The sequence below is a fragment of the Malus domestica genome, chromosome 10, assembly GCF_042453785.1.
Source record: "Malus domestica chromosome 10, GDT2T_hap1".
Lineage (NCBI taxonomy): Eukaryota > Viridiplantae > Streptophyta > Magnoliopsida > Rosales > Rosaceae > Malus > Malus domestica.
Genome location: NC_091670.1, coordinates 42,843,130 through 42,866,021, shown reverse-complemented (window position 1 = coordinate 42,866,021; position 22,892 = coordinate 42,843,130). Strand labels below are relative to the sequence as shown.

Sequence of the window (22,892 nt, the reverse complement as noted above, 5' to 3'; positions counted from 1 at the left end):
TGTCATTCGGAGGCCTGCTAGTAGAGCCTCATACTCTGCTTCGTTATTGGATGCTTTGAAACCTAGAGTGATCGCCTGCTCGAGCATTGAGCTATCTGGAGTAACAAGAACTACACCTGCTCCCGAGCCTTTATAGTTGGATGCTCCGTCGACATGCAAATTCCAAAAATCTTGGTTGGATGGAGTAAGTGTGGCTAAGGTACTCTCGGCTGCTTCTAGGGCGTCGTTGGGCCGCACTGTTGGGTTGCCTAGGCCAGGTGTGAATTCCGCTATGAAGTCTGCCAAGGCTTGGGCCTTTATCGCTGTGCGAGGTCGGAAAACTAAACCATATTGACTAAGTTCCAATGCCCATTTCATCACTCGTTGAGAAGCGTCCGGACCATGTAATATTGATCGTAAGGGATACTGAGTCATGACAATGACTGTATGAGCTTGAAAATATGGTCTAAGCTTCCGAGCCGCAACAACTAACGCCAAAATTAATTTTTCGATCTTCGGATATCTTGTTTCCGCATCGAGAAGAGCTTTAGAAGTGTAGAATACCAGCAGTTGGGCCCCCAGCTCTTCTCGTATGAGGGCAGAGCTCACCGCTACTTCGGAGACTACTAAATAAATATATAAATCCTCCGCTGCTTCCGGCTTGGATAGTAAGGGAGGTGACGTGAGATACTCCTTCAAGTCTTGGAAAGCTTTTTTGCACTCTTCATCCCATTTATCTCTTTGTGCCCTCTTGATAGCTTTGAAAAAAGGCTTGCATCGATCGGTGGATCGTGAGAGGAAACAGTTGAGGGATGCTGCTCGTCCGATCAAGCTTTGGATCTCTTTCAAAGTAGTTGGAGACTTCATCTCTAGGATTGCTCGGATTTGCTTGGGATGTGCTTCAATTCCTCGTTGGGTTACTAAGTACCCTAAGAATCGGCCTTAAGATACTCCAAATGTGCATTTGGTTGGGTTGAGCTTCATCTTGTACTTTCTAAGGATATTGAAAGTTTCTGCCAGGTGGTGCGAAAATTACTTGACACACAAATTAAACCCTATTTGTGACAATTGTAGTAATGATGTAAGTAGGGATCGTTCTAACCGGGGATTAACTAGGGGTGCTAAACACTTGACTCAAATAAATAAAACTAACTTTTAAAACACTAAGACAAACCAAAAGACTCAAAACAAGTTCAAAAGACTCCAAATACTTAAAAGCATAAAATAAGATAGATTTGAACGACTAAGACTTTAACAAAATATGGGGAGGGGGAATTGAGTTGTTTTTGACGAGATTAAATTAAATGGACAGATTATAATTAAGGGCAAAATGTAAATATGAATGCGATGAAAATTATGGATGATGGAATAGCTTAAGGGGTTCTTCTCCACACATGTCACACTTGCAATACAAGATCGATTCTCAGTTGGTCTTTCGATAAATTATGAAACTCAACACCCTAGGTTAATTAGGTCCGCTTAAATTAACCGTCAAGTTCTCCTTAAGTTAATGAATTGGATGGGTTTGCGCAACGCAATTCACAACATTCTCCAAAAGTCCTTTACGTGAAAAGCACAATAAAGATACAATCAAAGATCATTAAGCATCATGAAAACTATAAGTGTTGACGAGGCATTCGTTACTATGAAAAGCATGAAACTAGTGCCAAGAATTCATTTAACACGATTGTTTATAAGCAACCTCCACTACTTGTGAATATAGGTTCATAACGATTAGGTGAAACTCACTTATATTCTAGCGTCATATTTATGCATGAAAATTAAGCGTGCACTCTCAATAAACATACATAAATAAGTTATCAATCAAATGGTTAAACAAATTGAATCCACAACTTATGAAATTCCAACCAAAGGTAATCAATTCATATTGCAAGCATAAACATAGTTTCGAATCACCCCCTAGCTAAAGGGGGTTTAGTTCCTCATACTTACAAGACAAAGAGAATTGAATTTAAACATTGAAATCAAAGAAACACCTAAACATTCCAACAACTCAAACTTGAATTGTATGAACGTTTAGGCCCTCTTCTATTCCTCTTTGTTGTAGCACAAGGTCTAAGGAAATGTTTAGGGCTTTAGGTGTATGTGGAATGGAGTGGGGAATGATTGCAATGAAGAGAAAATATGCAGAAAATGGAAGGGATATGCACGGCAAAGAATGGGATTTTGTGATGGTGTGTTGTGTGATTGTTTTGTCGTCAAATCCCCTCAATTGTATGAATGCATTGCATGGTTTTATAGGGAGAGAATGGATGGGAGAGCATGTTAATGGCAGCTAGGATGAATGATTAAAGGGGTTGCTAGGTTGGAAATGATTAAAGAGTGAGGGGATGCATGTGAAAAACAGCTAGGAAAAATTGGTGGAATGCTGGAATTGCTAAGGGATGCACGGCATGGGTGGTTTGGTGTGCATGTGGCTGATTTGTTTGTTGGGAAAACTTGTGAGTGAATGATTAAAGCTGCATGTGGATTAATTATACAATGGGAAAGTATGTGATTGACAACTAGGGTGAATGGTGGCTGCAATGATGAAGTGTGATGGCTAAAAATGGCAAGGGAAGGCACGGCAATGGGTTGGTTTGTATGGCTGTTTTGTGTTGTGAATTATGATGAATGCATGTGGATTAAAGAAGGATATGGAAGTGAATAAATCATAATAGGGCTGCAAGTTTAAAGGGCTAGGGTTTAAGTACATAAAATGGGCCTAAAATAGGGTGGTTTGCATGGCAAGGGAATGGTGTTATATGGTTAAGCCCATGGCAAGGTTGTGTAATTGGGTTAGGGCCATTGTTTTGTGTCCTCAAGTGCATACAAGGCCTTCAATTTCATCCAACATTTTGGCTCCAAGCCTAAGCTATCCATCCTTAGCCCAATAGTGCTCCAAAAAGGCCCCTAAATGCACTTCTTTGCTCCTTAAGCCCTTAGAACCTGAAAACACACAAAAGAAGCATAAAGGACTAAAATAACTAAAGAAACATAACGTAAAAGTACGAGAACAAGCCATTTAAGCCGCATGAATATGCTCCTATCACCAGGTTACGAATATGATCTGATCGCTGCTTGCCCTTTACCATGATATCGTCGACATAGACCTCCATGGTTACCCCAATTTGCTTTTTGAACATCATATTTACCAGCCTTTGGTAAGTGGCTCCCGCGTTCTTGAGGCCAAAAGGCATGACCTTGTAGCAATAAGTGCCTCGCTCTATCACGAACGCAGTTTTCTCTTTGTCGGGCTCATGCATGGCTATTTGGTTGTAGCCGGAGTATGCGTTTAAGAAACTAAGCAACTGGTTTCCAGAAGTTGAATCTACTAATAGATCAATCCGGTAGACAGGATAGTGGTCTTTTGGGCATGCTTTGTTGAGGTCGGTGTAGTCTACGCAATCCCTCCATTTGCCCTTCTCTTTCTTCATGACTAGTACGACATTAGCGCCATGCCGAATGCGCTACCTCTTCTATGAATCCGGCCTTCAATAGTTTGTCAATTTCTACCTCGATGATCGCTACTCGTTCGGGTGCGAAATGTCTTCTTTTTTGAATTACCGGTTTGGCAGTTGGATCGACGTGCAGCTTGTGGCAGGCCACTTTGGGATCAATACCGGGCATGTCGGATGGTGACCATGCGAAGATATCTCGGTTTTTCGTAAGGAAAATTGTGAGTTCTTCCTTCTCATCTGGGTTTAGTCGTGAGCCAATTTTAGCCGTCTTTTCCAGCTGCTGGGGATCAAGAATGATGTCTTCAACGTCCTCTTCGGGTTTCCATCCTATCTTGTCTGCTTGGGCGCCATCTTCTCGATCCACTTGCTGTAATTGCTATTTGGTAATTTCTTTACCCTTTTGGACTTCGGTAACCTCTACGGGGGTAAAGGTCTTCTTTTTTTATTCTTTCAACATTTGAACAGTGCATCGTCGGGATGAAACCTGGTCAGACTTGATCTCTCCGACTCCTCCTCCTGGGATGCGAAATCGGATTTTTTGATATTTGACGGAAGTGACGGCATCCAGCTTGATCAACCAAGGTCTCCCAAGAATCCCATTGTAGGGAGATGGGTCATTTACGATTATGAATGTTTGCTTTGAGACGACTGGTGGTGTTTTTACTTCAAGTGTGATATGGCCGATGGCAGTTGAGGTGTGTCCGTTGAATCCAGTAAGTACCTCTGCCCGTCGTATGATTGTACTTTCCAGGCCCATCTTCTGAATGACCGAAAGTTGAAGTAGGTTGACTGCACTTCCATTGTCAACCATCATCATGTCGACTATAGCATGGGCTAGTTTGACAGATACTACTAACGCATCGTCGTGTGGGAAGTCGACTCCTTCTGCATCCTGCTCCGTGAAGCCAATGATAGGTCCAGGTTGGGTATCGACTGCTTGAACTTGTGAGATTAGTAAAGCCTGCTGGATTTTCCTCTTTTTGGAGTTATTAGTAGCCCCCAAGTGTTCGGATTCAGCGAAAATGCCATTGATTCGAATCGTCTTAGTTGGTGGCTCCTCATCTCCGTCTGCATTCCTTTTTTACTGCTCAGCTGGCTTGTCCAAATATCTATCGACTTTGCCTTCTTTCACAAGTTTCTCTAGGTAGTTCTTCCAAGTGTAGCAATCGTTGGTTGTGTGACCGGGACCTCGGTGGAATGCGCAATACTTGGTGTGGTCCAACTTGGAAGTATCTCATTTTGACTGCTTCGGCAACTTGAACCATGGTTCATTCTTGACGTCTCGAAGGATTTGATGAATCGGAATTGAGAACTTAGAATAGTTGTTGGTCATCGGGCCTTCTTTAGTCGTGGGTCGGTCCCTGCGCTTGACCTCCTGCCTGCCCTTGTTGGGTTGCTTTTCATCTTTCTTTTGAGCAGCTGCTAACTCTTTTCGAGGCTGTTCGGGAGCCTTTTCTGCTTGTCGAGCCTCGTCCCAAAGTGCATGCTTCTCCGCCAGAGCAAAGGAATCTGCTAGAGTTAGGTCTTCTTTCATGATCATTTCTCCAAACAGTGGGTGGTCTGCTGATAGTCCTTTTTGGAAGGCTGCACTTGCTATCGAGTTGTCGCATCCGACGATCTTCGCCTTCTCTGCCTTGAATCTCTTCACGTAATCGCGAAGTGACTCTTTTGGGTTTTTCTTTACGTTGAACAGGTGATCGGACTTTTTCTTGATCGAACGGTAAGATGAGTATTCTTTGGTGAAAACCAAGGAAAGATCATCAAAATTCTGGATGGATCGTGCCGGCAAGGTATGAAACCAATCTTGTGCCTCGCCTTGTAAAGTAGTAGCGAATATTTTGCACATAAGGGCATCATTATTCCGATAAAGGACCATCGCACTTCGGTAATGCTTCAAGTGTCTTTCGGGATCTCCGTCTCCTTTGAAAGATGTGAAGTGCGGCATGCTAAACTTGCGCGGAGGCTCTGCCTGCTCGATCTCATCCGTGAAAAGTGACCTGCTTATGTTGGTCATATCTCGCCTTAGTGCTTCATCAACCATTTCGTTACGTCGAAAATCACGCATCCGTTCATTGAAAAGCCTTTCTACCTCTTCTTGGATCTGCTTTTGTTGGGGTAGCGGAGTCTTCGGCTGCCCTTGGTCTTTATCTACCGGTCTAGGCTGCTCTTCTTCTCGCTCGGCTCGTCTATGCCATGGCTGCAATGTATGAGATAGATTCCTAGCAGGCGAGGGATTTCTTTACAGGCTACCGGTGGAACTAGAGCCGAATTGAACGATTGTTTCCTTCCGTTTGTCAGGCTGCCCGCTCCGATGTAATGTGGAGGATACTCCTTGTGAGCCTAATCGCGAATGAATGCTTTGCCTGGAAGGCTGCCCATGTTGATTATCAAAGCGTGGCCCTAACCGTGAATGTATACTTGCTCGTGGGCCTAATCGAGAATGCACGCTCCTCCGCGCGCTAAAACGGGAGTATACGCTATTTCGGGGGCCCAATCGAGAGTGTGCACTGTCTGAATGCTCGACTTGTGACGGGTTGAATGGCTGTTTTCCGGGTCGTTGCTTAAAAGGCTCATTGTCTACCCTTGTTCTACTTCGGGAAACTTCATCGTGTGCGCGTCACATCTCAGTGCGTTGTAAAAGTTGATTCACCAAGGTAGTTTATTGTGCAAGGGCGCTCGTCAATTCTATGACTTGTCGGGACAAGTTTTGCTCGCCATTCGGATTGGAAGAGCTTGGATGGAATGCACCTCCTTGAACAATAAAAGGGTGGTTGACTCCAAGTGCAAGATTTGAGTTGGGGAATGTCAAATCTGGGGAGAAATGTGGTGAAAACGTCTCAGCCTCGATGATTGGTCCGGATGGTTGAGATTGTCTCGGGCCGACTTGAGCAGCTTGGGAAACCATGAGAGTAGGCTGGGCTGCGGGGGCAGGCTGGATCACTGGGGCAGACTAGATTGTTGAAGCAGGCTGGATCACGGGAGCGGACTGCTCAATGCGTGGTGCATGTGAATGTGAGGCTTGGGCTTGGGTCCACGTAAACTTGGATAACACGGCTTGGATCGTGGTCTTGGTATTGTGAGCCTTGGATGGCACGGCTCGGGCCGTGGTGAAAACTCCATGGACCTCGCCACGAGTGGCTACCGAAGTAGCCACCGCGGTGGTTCCCATGGTGGGCGTGGTGAAAGCACCATGGACCTCGCCGCGGGTGGCTACCGAGGTAGCCACCACGGTGGTTCCCATGGTGGAAACTCGTGGTGATGATGCCGTTCCCCTTATTGTCGCATTTTGCCTCACGGATCTCCGCAATCTCATTTCTTGAATATTAGAATTTTCACTTATGGAATTTTCTAAATTTCTAGCCATTATATTTTTCTTATACGTTTTATCAAAGAACCTTTGCAAGTAAAAAAATTCTATAAATAAGAACGTATGAAAAATATTCAAATGGACTAGAAAACAAAGACAAAACCTTTTTGCGCGAGAGTCTTTTACGAGTATGGATTTCACCTCTCAATGAAAGCACCAATTTGTGGATGCAAATTTTCACCTCTTCGATCTTGGACGATTTTGCACCTACAAAACAACTAGCACCTTAGGTTAAGGCCAAAAGCCTCACGCGCCCACGATGAATGGGGGGGCTTTGGCCGAAGAACCTCCGATGCCAAAGTTAGAATTTTAGAGAGAAATAGTGTTTAGAGTGTTTTGGAATTTTTGCAAGAGGTTTGGAATGAATTTTTGGTGAGAATATGTGTCTATTTATAGAATTAGGGTTTGCCCTATTTTGAATAATAGCAGCCGGCCATAGGGTTTTTAGTGGGGGTTAATTTCATGTTTAATTTGCCAATTTATTGGCTAATTAAATATGAAAAGAATAAATGAGTGGTTATAAAAAGTGAATGATTATTTTAATAAGGAAAATGGGAAAGATGAGGATGTGAATAGTGGGGGCCGGTTTTGGGCTATTAATTGGGTGATTTTTATTGACTATTAAGGATGATTTTAGGAGATATGGTAGGTATATATTATTTAGCTAAATAATGAAATAGAAAATACTAGGTTTTGGGAAATACCTTATAGAAAGGATTTGATAAAAGAGGTTTTTAATTGTTACCTTTTTTGGGCACTTTTGACTTGATTGAAAGATGATTGCCCACTGCTTGCGCGTAGGAATCCTAGTATGCTTCGATGGTATTTTTGTCCTCTTTTGTCCAAAAGTCTACGTGTCGCCTAGCGAATATTTTTGGCTCCACACACACTCCCGGAATAGTTCAGATGATACTTATGCTAAATTTTCTATTTTTTAACGGTAACCTTAAACCCTAAACATAATGCATAAATAGAAAACCCTAGCTCCTTCATTCTTGTAAAAGTAAAACAAAACCTAGAGAGAGAAATCCATATTAGGTATTATGTTAAAACTAAAACCAAAAGACGAACAAGATTAAAGAAGAATAAATAATCCAAGTACCTCGCCAGGGACGAAATCTTTGCGGGAGTTGAAGTTGGTGCCTTCGACCATGAATTTTGTACACCTGTTGCATTGGATGCCGATGGGCAGCCTCAACTCAGAAATCGTAAATATCCGAAGATTCTTATGGTACGCAATCACAAAATTATATGTAATTCGTCGAAGTCGGATGGAGAAGATGGACTGGATTGAGGAGAAGCGTAGAGGTGTAAGAATATGGAAGCAAGTTGCACGCGTTGGCTGGGAAGACTGATTTTATTTAGGTTAAAAAAAAAAAGGAAACTAATGAAAATGGTTTGAAAAATTTGAGTTTAAAAAAAAATAAAGGGAACTTTAACGAAAAGCACCCGATACTGTTCATCTTAACGAAAAACCACATTTTTACACTAAAAAGTCAATCCTGGTACTATTCACTTTACCTTTTATTTTGTCCTTATCATTAAAACTCAAAGTTTTCAAGCCCTTTTCATTAGTTTTCCTAAAAATAAAGGGTAAAGTGAATAGTATCATGATTGACTTTTTAGTGTAAAAATATGGTTTTTCGTTAAAGTGAACAGTACCGAAAGTTTTTCATTAAAATTCTAAAAAAAAAAATAGGGCTTTACTTTTGTACGCCCAACATACGAATTTAATCAGGCCCGTTTCACTACAAATTTGGAGGCCCATTATTCTGTTCATAGCTAAAACTTTACAAAGTTTGACCTGTTGCATCGAATTTGTGAATTTTTCGTCGATATGAAAGTTATCATCATCAGCTCCTCCCTCGTTTTCTCATAGGTACCAAAGTAGTCGCCACCGAACCTTTGCATTCCTTGAACTTACTTGCACCGTGCGAAGGCGAACAAGAGAGCCTAGCATTTCCCTTCCTGACATCCTCTTAGTGATACCATCAGACCAACCATCAATTGGTTGGCATCATTAGAGACGTTAGGTCGACTGGCACATGCTAGGGTCTTTGGCTGGTCCCGCCACAATGCAAGTAAAGGAATGCATAGGTATTTTGAGGACGATTGCCGGCGAGTACATTGGTAGCTATGAGGAAACGAATGAGTAACTAATGATGGATATCTTGGAGTCTGTTAACCCTAAAAACTACCAAGCCTACGTGGTGCGCAGGCCGAGTAATCTATAAGCTAACTACGTCATTCGGTGAATGCGGGGCGTGCCAACTCTTCGGCAGAGCTCGACCGAGGAGTAAATTTGTTGATGTTGCGTTGGGTGCCCGGCTGACTTCTGCGTCTTGCGATTACGGCCAAGAAAGGAACACGTCTCGGCCTCTTGGATTCTCGAGCCTGAAGACAAGGCTACTATTCTTACGAAGTTCACGAATCGAATTCGGCTTTCAATGTGCTGAATGTAATAACTGTAACACCTCACTTTGCCGAGAAGGCTGATGAGATGACCTCGATCAATAAGAATTCAGAAATCCTTCTCGACCGAGACTTAGATAGGTAATCAACCGTCCTCGCCGTAGTGCTGTTGATGCCAACGGAAGATGCTGCGAGACCGGCTGATTCTACGGTGACAGAGTTATCTATGCCGACTTAAGATATCACCGGTTGCTTTCACAGTGCTGTTGATGCCAACGGAAGATGTTTCAGCGAAAAGAGAGTTTGCGCAGGGCAGTTTTGTGTGTTGAATTCCAGATCTTTCACTATGTACAGCCTCTTCTATTTATAGCAACGGATACCCTCAAGGTCGAGTTAAAACCCTACTTGGACTAGGACTTCTTCTCCTGATCAAACACTAACTCGGCCAATCCTATTTCACTATGATTGTGAACCTAGTCCTTTATTGAACCGAATTCACCTCCGGTTTATTGGTCCTGCCGAGACTCCTTATTGCACCAGGACTCGACTTGTCCTGCGTTATGACCTAGCCGTCCTAGGTTTGGAGGCCCACGATCCATGATATCCCTGTGGTAAGGCCTACCGGGCCGAGAATGATTCTATACTCGGCCCAAACTAATATTTGGGGCCCAAACAGAGTCAAAGAAATGAAGAAATGGACATCATAAAATGGAGCCAAGGAAATGTATTTGATGTATAGAAGATTTATTGTAGGTAGTGTGATTGTGTAAATCCTAACATATCTAGGATATCTTATGGGATTCTACCATATCTCTTAGACTAAATATTATCCTATTAGAATTGTAATCCTATTGGGATAGGAATTAACATTCCCTACTATAAATAAAGGCACAAGGGAGTAGAATAGAACGCACCTCACAATTACATATATATCTCTTCTCTCTCTATGCCGCACCCGTCTCTCTTTGGCCTCCATAATTGTTCAGCAAATTGTGCCTACAACACGTTATCAACACGCTCTTGACGCTGCGCTAAAGAGATTTTGATCTTTAATCAAGAGAGTACTACGTTTTAATCATTCTTTTATGTTTAATTTATTATTTTATTGAATTGATCTACATGTTATTTATTCAATTTAATTTTTATGTGTTGAACGTGATACAACGTATTGGAGATGCAATTCCGGCTTTCAGAGATGAATCTTTTACAAATTCAAAGACTTTTGTTATTTTCTGCCAATCAAATACGTTTAAAATAAAGTAAGATATTTGAAACGACCATGAAGCATGAAAACATTCCCATGATGCATAAACCCCCTTGCTATGTGGAATTTGTGAGGAAAATTATGCCTGCACTCCGCTACATGGAGATTAGCCATTGTTCAAAGTTCAAAAATCTTCCTCGCGAGGTTGAAGAGCAAGGAGTTCGGAGAAAGCAAAATTGATCATGAATAGCGATCAATAACAGCCCAGAAAATCACCATCTCCATGGAAGCCTCTGATCATTGATTTATCTTGGTTACTCTAGCCTTAAACTTTATGTGCGATATATATTGTGGTGTGCTGTTTCTTGGGATGTAATGTTAGTTTATTAGAGATGATGTAATGGTGTGATCTTGTATAATAAGCAAAAAATTATATGCATTAGTTGTACTTTATTTATTTATTTGGTTTAAAGTTAATTTGATTTGATGTACATAATCACATATTTATAAGGTTGATCATCACGGACATCATTTATGAAATGTAAATTTAAAATCGTGCTTCAAATTCATATAGGTATCTCACAATCACAGATAGATTCACAGATGAATGAGATCATAAGACCATCTCTAACGAAACATGCTCAACTTTTTGTTATGCCTTGAGATTTTGTGAGACATTGTAACATTATTGAACTTTCAAGTCACCGAACTGGTTCACTTGTCCTAAATACAAAAGCTCCTGCAATAGCCAAAACTCAATAGTTACTTATGAACTACAACATCACGTATAACTAGTGAAGATGAAAATTGATCAAAATTGAAGTGAGCTAAATAATGAAGAGAAAAGGAATGTTACCAAGAGTGGGCATCAAAAGGGACAACACAGCAATCCCAACAATCTTCAATGGCAAGCCAATCTTGATCATATCTTGGATCTCAATGTGGGCAGTGGCGAATCCTACAGTATTTGAAGGAGTTGCCGTAGGAAGCAAGAAAGCAAATTGTGCTCCAATGCCACCCGGAATCATCAGAAGGAGAGGATGCACATGCATTCGTTTGGCAATTTGAATTAGGAGATGAATAATAAGCGTGGTTGTTGCATTGTTTGATATGATCAACTCAGTGATGGAACTACTTATGAGACACACAGCAGGTGCAATGGCAACATATGGGACTGCCTCCAAAAAATCTAGGGTTTTAGATAATATATTAGCAAGGCCACTGGATCGAACTCCGTCAGTTATGGCTAAACCAGCACCTAGTAACAATATGATATTCCAGGGTAGCTTCTCACATTTTTCCCAGTCCATCAACTTCTCACCTTTTTGCTTTTTGCTTGGAATTGTGAACAAAAAAGTTGCAATCATAACCTACAAACATTTTTAAGTCACACTTGAAAATTTGATCCAACGAAAGGTCTGTTTATAAGGCTATTTCGTGTTTAAAGTTAGAACACATAAGAGGAAATGTCAATACTCACACTGACAGTTCCATCTCCGGCACACCCGTTGAAGAGGACTCCCCAGCCCGGAATATCCTCCGTTATGCTTCTTGTCATCCACAAAACAATCAGCATCTGCAGAAAATGCTAGTCATAATAACTGGAGGACACATCCATACTAAAAAACTATGCGAAACTGAGTTCTTGGGGACGCACCGAAAACAAAGCCAGTACCATCTTCTCAGCAAAAGCCATTGGACCAGCCGGTTGCCGCATCAACACTTGTAAGTTGATTTGGAAATACAATTACACAGAAGGTGTTCTCTAGTGCCTAAGATTGGATACTGAACATTGGGCCAAAAGCCGAAAAGAACATGACTAATACGGTGATACCATGTGTTACCTATTTTATTATGGCATTTGGGGTATTCACAACAATTGCCATAAAAAAGAGTAATTTTTTCGAAATTGTTTTTGTAAGAAACACTTTTTCTCATCAACGTTTAATATCAGTACTTTCATTAGAAACACGTTGATTTTTTATTAAAAGTCCTACTCCCTCACAAACACATTTGAACTTTTTTTTGTCTAATTTAGTTAGAAGCAATTTTAGTTGTCAAAAAATCACACACGACAATGTGTGATTGATTTCGGATACACCACAATTCGATGCTGATTGTATGTAAGTTGCTCTAAGTTTGAGGGCTCCTACCTAGCAATTCGAGCTCCTTCTTCAAATGGGCTTTGTCTAAATAAACAGAGAGAGCCTGGCCTGAACTCCTTGAGCAATACAAGCAGCAAAGCAAAGCCCACAGCGCCAAGAACATCAACAATGCCGAAGGGAAGGCGAAACAGAACCAGGTGCTGAAGGTGATCGGAGCTGCTTATGGGAAATAGCTCTTCCACATTCCAACCAAGATGAGATTGACACCTGTCCCCGTCAGTGTGCTCATCCCTCCTATGGTTATGGAGTACAACATACCCAGAATCACGGCTTTGCAAAAGTTGCTCGCAACCACGGACTGGTCGGGACCCGTCGGAAACCGCCGGAGAATGCCGGTGGCTACGGGCATCATCATCACCGCAGTTGCCACGTTGTGCATCCACATGCTGATGAATGCTGCGGTCCCACATATTCCCAGCAGCAGCAATGGCGGATTCAAGGGATCTCCGCAGAACACCAGGGTTATCTGTGTTCGGGATGAAAAAAGGGTTAACTAGTAATACTAGGTAAATCAACTTGTCCAATTTGTAAATGTTTCACCAATACGTGAATCAATATTTAAGTAAGAATAATGCTAGCGATATTCAATTTGTATACTAAATTTTGTAAATTAAATGACATGTGAGTTGATGATTGGATTATTACTTAATCGTTGATAACTCATTTTTATTAGTGATACCTTATTTGATTTGCTAATTTAGTTTACAAATTGAGTTTCCATAGCATTACTCTTTAAGTAATAATCAAACGTCGAGAGATTTTTCTGTGCCGCAAACACTGCCCGACAGACCAAGTGTAATAATACACTTTGTTGGAAACTTGAAAAAAGAAAATCCAACCAATTTCATTATAACATTTGGTATACCGAATCGTATTTCCGACACATTAAAAAATTTCTCTCAATCATCAACAACCACGCCATATAGCTTCCAAAATTTAACTTAAATAAATTGTCTCTTTAGCATTACCATAAATTATTTTTGTACTTGAAGTCCAAAGTTCGATTCTTCTTCATTAGTATCGCTTGAATCCAAAAAAGAAATTATTTTGAAAACCCTAAGCGGATAGTATGCGACAGGGTTCGAGCACAATGTGGCTCTCACCCCAGTAGGGTCAGACACTAAGGCACTCAATTCTCAAGTTGTGACATATATTAATGTTGTCGAAAATATATTTATGTTTGCTTTATTGACGTCAATATTATTCTGTGAACGATGTATCACATAAATGGGTTAATATGAGAAAACAACAATGAAAAGAGGACTCACATTCAAGGCCAATCTTTTGTGTATGTTATAATGCTCAACGGCGAGAGCCAAAATAAAGCTTCCAAGAACAAGGGCAATAACATCGTTCATGTAAGAGTGGGCAACATCATCTGCAGAGGTAATTCCGAAGAGCGGGAAGAGGAAGAGAGGGGCCATTGAGGTAACTGGCATCGGCACGGCCTCTGTGAGCCACCAAGCAAACACCCAGGCAAGCACTGCCAACATATTCCGGCTAGCGACGGTGCCATCTAAGTTGACACAGAGGCAAATAACGGTGCTCAAAAGAGGACCCAGGAGGATGGACAAGTTCTTGGATGTTAGAATGGATTCCAGTGAAGAAGGGAAGTTGATTTGTGAGTTATGGTTTGGATTTGGATCATCAAGTGGGAGAAGTGGGATTTTGGGGTCATTGGAGGGAGGACTATCTATTTGATTCTTGTTGATTTTGGAATGAAATGTATGAGAATTCAAATTCACGTTTCCTTTCTAACGTTACATTTACCATGGATTAGGGAAGCGTCATTGACGCTCCTCTCTTGCATTTCCGTATTCTTGGACAAAAGTGCATTAATTTAGGAAGAAAAAATAGTCAGATATATTTTTTGCAATATTTAGAATTTCGATAGGATATTATATAAAGAAAATTAATGAAAATAACTTGAAAACTTTGAGTTTTAACAATAAAAACAAAATAATGGGTAAAGTAAATAGTATCATGATTGACTTTTTAGTATAAAAATGTGGTTTTTCGTTAAAATGAACAGTATTACGGACTTTTCGTTAAAACTCATTATTATATCTATGGGATTAGTTAGTGAACTAACTAGTAAATGACAGATTTCTCAAATCTAATCCAATGAATTTCCGGACAAACCAAATTTAAAATTATTATATGTAATATAATATGGCTGCAATAGCTTTCTACCAAACAAGGAATGCAAACATAACAGAGGGAAATTGTGAATGAAGAGAGAAGTAAAATGTGTGCCATTTGGTCCCTTTCTTTCTTTTTCTCATGTATCTGTACGTTTGTACTAAAATAACCATTAAGCATAACAATCATAGCATAAATAACCATTAAGGTGATCCATCTTAGCAGAGAAACATAGTAGCTAGAGAAACTCACATTCAAGGCCAATCTTCTGTGGATGTTGTAATGCTCAACAGCAAGAGCCAATATAAAGCTTCCAAGAAGAAGGGCAATAACATCATCCATGTAAGATTGAGCAACATCATCAGCAGGGGATATTCCAAAGAGAGGGAAGAGAAAGAGTGGGGACATGGAGGTAATTGGCATGGGCACGGCCTCCGTGAGCCACCAAGCAAACACCCACACCAGCACCGCCAACATGTTCCGGCTGGCCACCGGGCCATCTAGCTTCACACAGAGGCATATGATGGTGCACAGAAGAGGTCCGAGGAGGACGAAGAAGTTCTTGAGTGTTAGAATTGATTTCAAGGATGAATGGAAGCTCTGCGACCGTTGGATTTGATCGTGGAGAGGGAGAAGTGGAGTTTTGGGGTCTTCGGATATTGGATGATTATCCATGCTATTGATGTTGGATTGGATGACGGAAATCACTTGGTTATATAATGCGAGGAAATGGTGCTTTTATAGTTGGTTTTGTATACAAAGAAGTAAGGCTTTTCTATCTAGTTATGCATACAAGGACGTAAGGTTAATTGGTGGGCCGGTATAGCGTGTCCGTCTTTTTGTCTTTGAGTTTGAGTCTTTTTGTTTTTATAGAGTAATGCCATTTAGACTTACAAATGGTTCATGTTACTGATACACACTCTAATACAAATAAATTCTTTAAATTAAAGTGTTTTAAAATATCGTTTCTTAAAACATATAACATAGTAGATAAATTTATCTTTTTTTTTTTTTTGGAAGCAATTTATCTTTCTTTTTATATATAATGTCACACGTAAGTAGTGTAGATCATATTTGTATGAGCTTTGAATAATATAACTTGTGTGTTAGAAGTTTTTGACTCATTCATCACTAAAGTAGTAGTAAACAAGTTTGGCTTTCATTTTGATATTGCTAATTAAATTGGACATTGCTACTTATTGTCATTTATTCGCTAAGAGTTAGCAAAATTTTTATCCAAGAACATGGCAAAGTGTGACATATTCTAATAGATGACCTCTCATTCAAATTTAGTGTGGGCAAAGAGGCCACGAAACAGAGCCACGTGTGCAGAAAGGGACTACAAATTGCCACAACCATTGAACTTGATAATAATGCAAGGTCCAGCCAGGCTATCATCTGAATGATTGTACTATAAACTAGGGGTGGGCACTTGAAACCGAAAACCGAAACCGAAACACGAATCGAATCAAACCGCACCAAACGGTTTGATTTTGCGGTTTTGAAACGGTTTCGGTTTCAAAACCGAACCGCGGCACACAAAACGGTTTGGTTTCGGTTTTGGGTTTTCAAAACCGCACCGAAACCGCACTTTTTTTTTTTTATTTAGTTCATTCAACTAGGTTATACTTATACATTTGGTTTTGCGGTTCTGGGTTTGCACTGAGTGGGTTTGCACTTTCAGTGACTGCTTTTGCGCCGCCTCCTTGCATCTCCGCATCTGCCTTTGCGACCTGGTCACCTGACTGCCTGCTTGCATCTGCTTCTGCCTGCCTGCCTGCGAGCGACTGCTTCTGCCAACTCCATTTTTCTCTCCCTCTCGGTCAAAGATAGACTTAGTTCATTTTCATATCTGAAAAAGTTAGGGTTTTGAAATGTGGAGGGAGAATGGCACTCTCTGAAGCAACCTCTGTTGTTCCCCCAAATCCCGAAACCCCCAGCACCAACCACGCTCATTCCGACCAGGGGTCTCTGCCTTCCTCCCCGGATCCCGATCCCACACCGTCTGATCTAGATCATGCGGTCCTCGACAGAGAAGGTGGAGGAGGACGGAGTTGGTGAGTTGCAGAAGCTGGATTTGAAGGAGGAGGAGGACGGAGCTGGTGAGTTGCAGACGCTGGATTTGAAGGAGGAGGAGGGCGGGGAGGGAGAGGAAGAAGAAGAGAAGCGTTCCGGTGAGAGAGAGGTTGAGATTTTAAATAGAGAGTAAAATGAGAGGCAGAGTGAGCAGAGTTATCAGAGCGACGGAGGAGGCGGAGAAGGATGGGGAGGAAATCAGGGGTGGGAGGAGGATGGTGGTGAGGTGGAGGAGAAGAAGGCGGAGGAAACTCAGGAAAGTAACAGAAGGTATCAGTACCCGGTGAGGCCGGAAGCTGAAGACTGTTCGTATTATCTAAAGACCGGGTCTTGCAAGTTTGGATCCAATTGCAAGTTTAATCACCCTGTTAGTAGGAAAACCAACCAGGTATACCTTTTTTCTTTCGATTATTCGGTTGAAAGATTGGATTTGTTTGTTTATATTTGCCCAGCCTCTGTTAGTTTCAGCTGAAATTCTGCAGCAAAACCATTTATGTGTTTGCATTTGTAGGGTTGTAGCTGAAAATGGTGTTCTTTTCGTTTACATACATTTTCAAATTTCAATGAGATTTTGCGTTAAAGAATGGTGATGGTGAACTCTGAGTGGCTTAGACTGCATGATTAGAACATTTCTGCTATTGGTTCTCACTTTCGGTTTACTGGTGTTTTGATTTGTTCATATTGGACGCAGAGATTTGGGGGCGTGATTTTGGGATTTTGGGGAAAGAGGAGAGGGGTTTGGTCGCAGAGAGTGGGTGCATGTTTTGGGGGATTGTATTTAAGTTTGAAACTGCTTGAAACCGTTTGAAACCGCACCGAAACCGTTTGAAACTGCACCGAACCGAACCAAACGGTTTTGTTTCATTTCGGTTTTGGCTTCAAAACCGCACCGCAAAAAGTTTCGATTTCGGTTGTGGTTTCACTCGAAACTGCACCAAACCGCACCGCACCCACCCCTACTATAAACCATGTGGTATGAAACATGTCAATGTCAAAAAACAATGAACACTCGGGAATGGTTCGGTGGAAGGATGGAGAAGCTTGTTCACAATTAGTTTGATTTTTATATTGTTTTCTTGACCTCGAAATGATCTGTCTGTACACGTGGCAGACCCAAATTCATTTTTTCACTGAAGATTAAGCTTACAGGTAGGGACAAGGATCATTTCCGATCATTTTTGTGGGAATTAAGGAATCAATTAATCATGTCTGTATATCGTATATTGTGCGGTTAATTTTTATTAATAACTATAAACGAACGATATACGATAAATGAACACGATTGATTTATCATTCTGATCCCCACAAAAATAGATCCAAAGAAGATTCTATTCCTACAGGTAGTATTGGAGCATTTTTTAAGATAATGCTAAATAGATTATCAATTTAAATTATATGACATGATGATGATTGAATTATTACTATTTAACGTGCTTATTTTTCTATTAGTATAATCCGATTACGACACGTAAAAATAATACATATCAACCTCTAGAAGTTGGACTCTAAAGTTCGGTGTAACTACTGCTCAAATAATAATCATAACTTAGAGGTCGATTTAGCTGGAGCAATCCTACATCTAGGGATTTAAATGATACTATAATTTGCAGTAAGTTTAATGTTTTCTAGTTTTAAAATCCTTACGTCGAGATAATCACAAAAAATAAAATTAAAAACTCATAATTGCCTCGTGGAGCACACATTGTAGCTATCCAACTTTGTGGTTTCTATCGATCGAGAGGATAAAATTGCCATTTTAAGAGCAATAATGTTCAATCAAACACAATCACTAAGGTAGGGTATAATTAATATGTATGGTCCTCTTCTTTTGGCCTTTTTCCTTCTTTTCCTTTAGTTTTCTTAAAAATGGTTGGTGGCTAGTGATCAATTATTCCAGCTGCCCTCAATTTCGAAAGATAACGTGTGGAACTGAAAATAAGACCATCAAAACTCATATCTCTTAGTGATACGTATTTTGTTGGTAAAAGTAACATAAAACACATATTGGGCAAGGCCTTGATGATTCTTCTCCAAGTATCTCACACGGGATCAGGAAATGTCAACATGTGTATGAGTAGGGCATCAACCATTCCTGTGAGGCCATGTACATTTGATTTTATTTTGGAATAACTGAAAAAAGTTAGAGTTACACCATAAAACTAATTGACAATATAATGAATAGACAAACTTACTTATAAGCTCATATGCAAGGTTCATTTTCCCATCAATATGAGATTCATTCTCAACACGCCCCCTTACGTGTGACAAATTTCAAACCTAACACGTGGACAAACACAAACGGGATGACGTGAAACTCGTGTGGCCGTTGGGCTTCACATGTGGGACAACATGTTCTAGTATCATGAAAAAGTTGAGGTTCTACCATAAAAGTCTGTGCAAAGTCTCTCCTCCCATCAATGTAAAATTCATTTTCAACGATAACAACTTATTCTTTCATTTCTCTTCATTCAAGTTTCAGCCTCTTTCATTTCCTCTAGCCATGATCTCCACGCGTGAGTATATCTTTCGATTCATCTGTTCATTCACCGCGAGGGAAAGGTCGAGTAACACAAAAATGCTTGAAAATGAGAGTGACTAGGGAAGCTTCCTTCTCTGTTTTCTAGTATGCAGTCCCTAGTATGTTCAGATGATCATATTATCATCAGTTGGACAAAGACTATTGTTGTCTGTTCTTTCAGACTTTGAGAGAGACAGTATTTGAGAAACATTTATATACTGATCAATTATTCGTCTTTACTTTTTGGTGGTAAGTCAACTACATATATTTATGATCATGTAAAAGTGGTTTTGTAGGCTTTGGATTGCCAGAGATCATGTGCTAGCAAATAAGAAAGTAAAATAGCACTCAAAAGGAAGTATTGGTTGTAGCTTGTAAAAAAAATTTGTTTGATAGTAAATGCATACTCCCGGAATAGTTCGGATGATACTTGTACAAAATTTTCTATTTTTTAACGGTAACCTTAAGCCCTAAACATAATGCGTAAATAGAAAACCCTAGCTCCTTCATTCTCGTAAAAGTAATACAAAACCTAGAGAGAGAAATCCATATTAGGTACTATGTTAAAACTAAAACCAAAAGACGAACAAGATTAAAGAAGAATAAATAATCCAAGTACCTCGCCAGGGACGAATTCTTTGCGGGAGTTGAAGTTGGTGCCTTCGACCATGAATTTTGTACACCTGTTGCATCGGATACCGATGGGCAGTCTCAACTCAGAAATCGTAAATATCCGACGATTCTTATGCTGGTACGCAATCACAAAATTATATGTAATTCGTCGAAGTCGGATGGAGAAGATGGACTGGAGTGAGGAGAAGGGTAGAGGTGTAACGAAAAAATAAAGGGTAAAGTGAATAGAATTAGGATTGACATTTTAGTATAAAAATATGATTTTTCGTTGAAATAAACAGTACCGAAAACTTTTCGTTAAAGTTCCTCAAAAAAATGGAACTTTACTTTTGTACGCCTAACATACGAATTTAATCAGGCCCGTTTCACTACAAATTTGGAGGCCCATTATTCTGTTCATAAGCTAAAACTTTACAAAGTTTGACCCGTTGCGTCGAATTCGTGAATTTTTCGTCAATCTGAAAGTTATTATCATCAGCTCCTCCCTCGTTTTCTCATAGGTACCATAGTAGTCACCACCGAACCTTTGCATTCCTTGAACTTACTTGCACCGTGCGAAGGCGAACAAGAGAGCCTAGCATGTCCCTTCCTAACATCCTCTTATGATACCATCAGACCAACCATCGACTGGTTGGCATCGTTAGAGGACGTTAGGTCGATCGGCACATGCTAGGGTCTTTGCCTGGTCCCGCCACAATGCAAGTAAAGGAATGCATAGGTATTTTGAAGACGATTGCCGGCGAGTACATTGGTAGCTATAAGGAAACGAGGAAGTAACTGATGATGGATATCTTGGAGTCAAAGAAATGAAGAAATGGACGTCATAAAATGGAGCCAAGGAAATGTATTTGATGTATAGAAGATATATTGTAGGTACTGTGATTGTGTACATCCTAACATATCTAGGATATTTTATGGGATTCTACCATATCTCTTAGACTAAATATTATCATATTAGAGTTGTAATCATATTGGGATAAGGAATTAACATTCCATACTGCTATAAATAAAGGCACAATGGAGTAGAATATAACGCACCTCACAATTATACATATATCTCTTCTCTTTCTATGCCGCACCCCATCTCTCTTTGGCCTCCATAATTGTTCAGCAAATTATGACTACAACACATTATCAGTACGCTCTTGACGTTGCGCTAAAGAGATTTTGATCTTTAATCAATGGAGTATTACGTTTTAATCATTCTTTTATGTTTAATTTATTATTTTATTGGATTGATCTGCATGCTATTGATTCAATTTAATTTTTATGTGTTAATACAACGCATTAGAGATGCAATTCCGGCTTTCCGAGATGAACATGTTTCATGCATTACACAATTTTTGCTATGTGGAATTTGTGCGGGAAATTATGCCTGCACTCCGCTGCATGGAGATTAGCCATTGTTCAAAGTTCAAAAATCTTCCTCGCGAGGTTGAAGAGCAAGGAGTTTGGAGAAAGCAAAATTGATCATGAATAGCGATCAATAACAGCCCAGAAAATCACCATCTCTATGGAAGCCTCTGATCATTGATTTATCTTGGTTACTCTAGCCTTAAACTTTGTGTGCGATATATATTGTGGTGTGCTGTTAAAACTTAAATTTTCTTGGGATGTAATGTTAGTTTATTAGAGATGATGTAATGGTGTGATCTTGTATAATAAGCAAAAATTTAGATGCATTAGTTGTACTTTATTTATTTGTTTGGTTTAAAGTTAATTTGATTTGATGTACATAATCACACATATTTATAAGGTTGATCATCACGGACATCATATATGAAATGTAAATTTAAAATCGTGCTTCGAATTCGTATAGGTATCTCACAATCATAGATAAACTTACAGATGAATGGGATCATAAAACTATCTCTAACGAAACATGTTCTGCTTTTTGTTATGCCCTGAGTTTTGTGAGACATCGTAACATTATTGAACTTTCAAGTCACCGAACTGGTTCACTTGTCCTAAATACATAAGCTCCTGCAATAGCCAAAACTTAATAGTTACTTATGAACTACAACATCACGTAGAACTAGTGAAGGTGAAAATTGATCAAAATTTAAGTGAGCTAAATAATGAAGAGAAAAGAAATGTTACCAAGAGTGGGCATCAAAAGGGACAACATAGCAATCCCAACAATCTTCAATGGCAAGCCAATCTTGATCATATCTTGGATCTCAATGTGGCCAGTGGCGAATCCTACAGTATTTGAAGGAGTTGCCGTAGGAAGCAAGAAAGCAAATTGTGCCCCAATGCCACCCGGTATCATCAGAAGGAGAGGATGCACATGCATACGTTTGGCAATTTGAATTAGGAGAGGAAAATAAGCGTGGTTGTTGCATTGTTTGATATGATCAACTCAGTGATGGAACTACTTATGAGACACACAGCAGGTGCAATGGCAACATATGGGACTGCCTCAAAAAAATCTAGGGTTTCAGATAATATATTAGCAAGGCCACTGGATCGAACTCCGCCAGGCAAAGTGAGTTTCCAAAAAAAAAAAATCAAAAAAAAAAAAAGAGTTTCCAAAAAAAAAAAAACATGGCAAAGTATGACATTTTCTAATAGATGACCTCTCATTCAAATTTAGTGCGGGAAAAGAGGCCACGAAACAGAGCCACGTGTGCAGAAAAGGACTACAAATTGCCACAACCATTGAACTTGATGGATTTGGATCTCTCCTGAGCTTTCTGAGCAAATCATATAGACCGTTGGATTTTGATCAAACGGCTATAAACAGAAGACTCCTTTAAAAGTTATAATAATTGTAGTGGTTACTATAATTATTCAACGGCCCGTTTGATTTGCTCAGGAGACTCAATCTTCTAAGTTTAGGAGAGGATCCAAATCCAAACTTGATAATAATGCAAGGTCCATCCAGGTTATCATCTGAATGGTTGTACTATAAACCATGTAGATTGAAATATAT

General features: G+C 40.1%; 1 protein-coding gene, 1 long non-coding RNA gene and 1 pseudogene across 3 annotated transcripts; all 3 read right to left on the bottom strand.

Annotated features, from left to right (window-relative positions):
* Nucleotides 1-3,429: 3,429 nt before the first annotated feature.
* LOC139188737 (uncharacterized) lies at nucleotides 3,430-5,481 on the bottom strand. Its single transcript, XM_070806431.1, has 3 exons — nucleotides 4,703-5,481; nucleotides 3,925-4,516; nucleotides 3,430-3,807 (listed from the first exon to the last, which is right to left on the bottom strand). Exons 1-3 carry the CDS (start codon nucleotides 5,479-5,481, stop codon nucleotides 3,430-3,432), a joined length of 1,749 nt encoding a protein of 582 aa, XP_070662532.1.
* Nucleotides 5,482-10,954: 5,473 nt separating this feature from the next.
* Nucleotides 10,955-15,660, bottom strand: LOC103429760 (tonoplast dicarboxylate transporter-like; annotated as a pseudogene). The gene is made up of 6 exons (XR_011571911.1): nucleotides 14,983-15,660; nucleotides 12,577-13,054; nucleotides 12,081-12,145; nucleotides 11,904-11,999; nucleotides 11,280-11,793; nucleotides 10,955-11,162 (listed from the first exon to the last, which is right to left on the bottom strand). The product of XR_011571911.1 is annotated as a tonoplast dicarboxylate transporter-like (transcript).
* A 5,969-nt stretch (nucleotides 15,661-21,629) lies between these two features.
* LOC139188466 (uncharacterized) lies at nucleotides 21,630-22,438 on the bottom strand. Its single transcript, XR_011571910.1, has 2 exons — nucleotides 22,058-22,438; nucleotides 21,630-21,940 (listed from the first exon to the last, which is right to left on the bottom strand). It is a non-coding gene; the product is annotated as an uncharacterized lncRNA (long non-coding RNA).
* Between the last annotated feature and the right edge of the window lie 454 nt (nucleotides 22,439-22,892).

Coding starts and splice junctions, on each gene's coding strand:
- LOC139188737 (XM_070806431.1), bottom strand. CDS start 5,481: ATGGTTGATGAAGCACTAAGGCGAGATATGACCAACATAAGCAGGTCA. Junction 4,517..4,702: donor GACGTCAAGAATGAACCATG/GTTCAAGTTGCC, acceptor GCAGTAAAAAAG/GAATGCAGACGGAGATGAGG. Junction 3,808..3,924: donor GAGAGATCAAGTCTGACCAG/GTTTCATCCCGA, acceptor TAGCAATTACAG/CAAGTGGATCGAGAAGATGG.